The 245-nt window shown below is 60.0% G+C and overlaps 1 protein-coding gene across 1 annotated transcript in view; it reads right to left on the bottom strand.

Annotated features, from left to right (window-relative positions):
* FBXO41 (F-box protein 41) overlaps nt 1–245 on the bottom strand; it is a 12,048-nt gene that overhangs the window by 6,396 nt on the left and 5,407 nt on the right. Inside the window, exon 3 of the mRNA XM_010083193.1 lies at nt 3–127. Coding sequence (XP_010081495.1) covers nt 3–127 — 125 coding nt within the window. The remainder of the gene's footprint in view (nt 1–2; nt 128–245) is intronic.

The following is a 245-nucleotide window of genomic DNA, read 5'->3' as shown; positions in this document are numbered from 1 at the left end:
GCCGCGGGAGCCGTCCCGTGCTGGGTAGGGATGCCCGTCGGCAGTGTCATCGGTGGGACATGGCTCTGCGCTGTCACTGTCGTAGCAACCCGAGCTCTGTGACACGGCTTTCACCCGGCTCGAGGCACTGGGGGACAGAGATGCTCAGCCTCAGAACTCACTGGGGTGTGCGTCCCCTTCTTGTCAGCCCCTTGGCCCCCCAAAAATATGAGAATCCCATTAAAATCCCAAATTGGCAGCACAAA

This window comes from Pterocles gutturalis, unplaced genomic scaffold (genome assembly GCF_000699245.1).
Source record: "Pterocles gutturalis isolate BGI_N339 unplaced genomic scaffold, ASM69924v1 scaffold28591, whole genome shotgun sequence".
Lineage (NCBI taxonomy): Eukaryota > Metazoa > Chordata > Aves > Pterocliformes > Pteroclidae > Pterocles > Pterocles gutturalis.
Note: the sequence above shows the minus strand (reverse complement) of the source record. Positions and strands in the feature narration are given on the sequence as shown.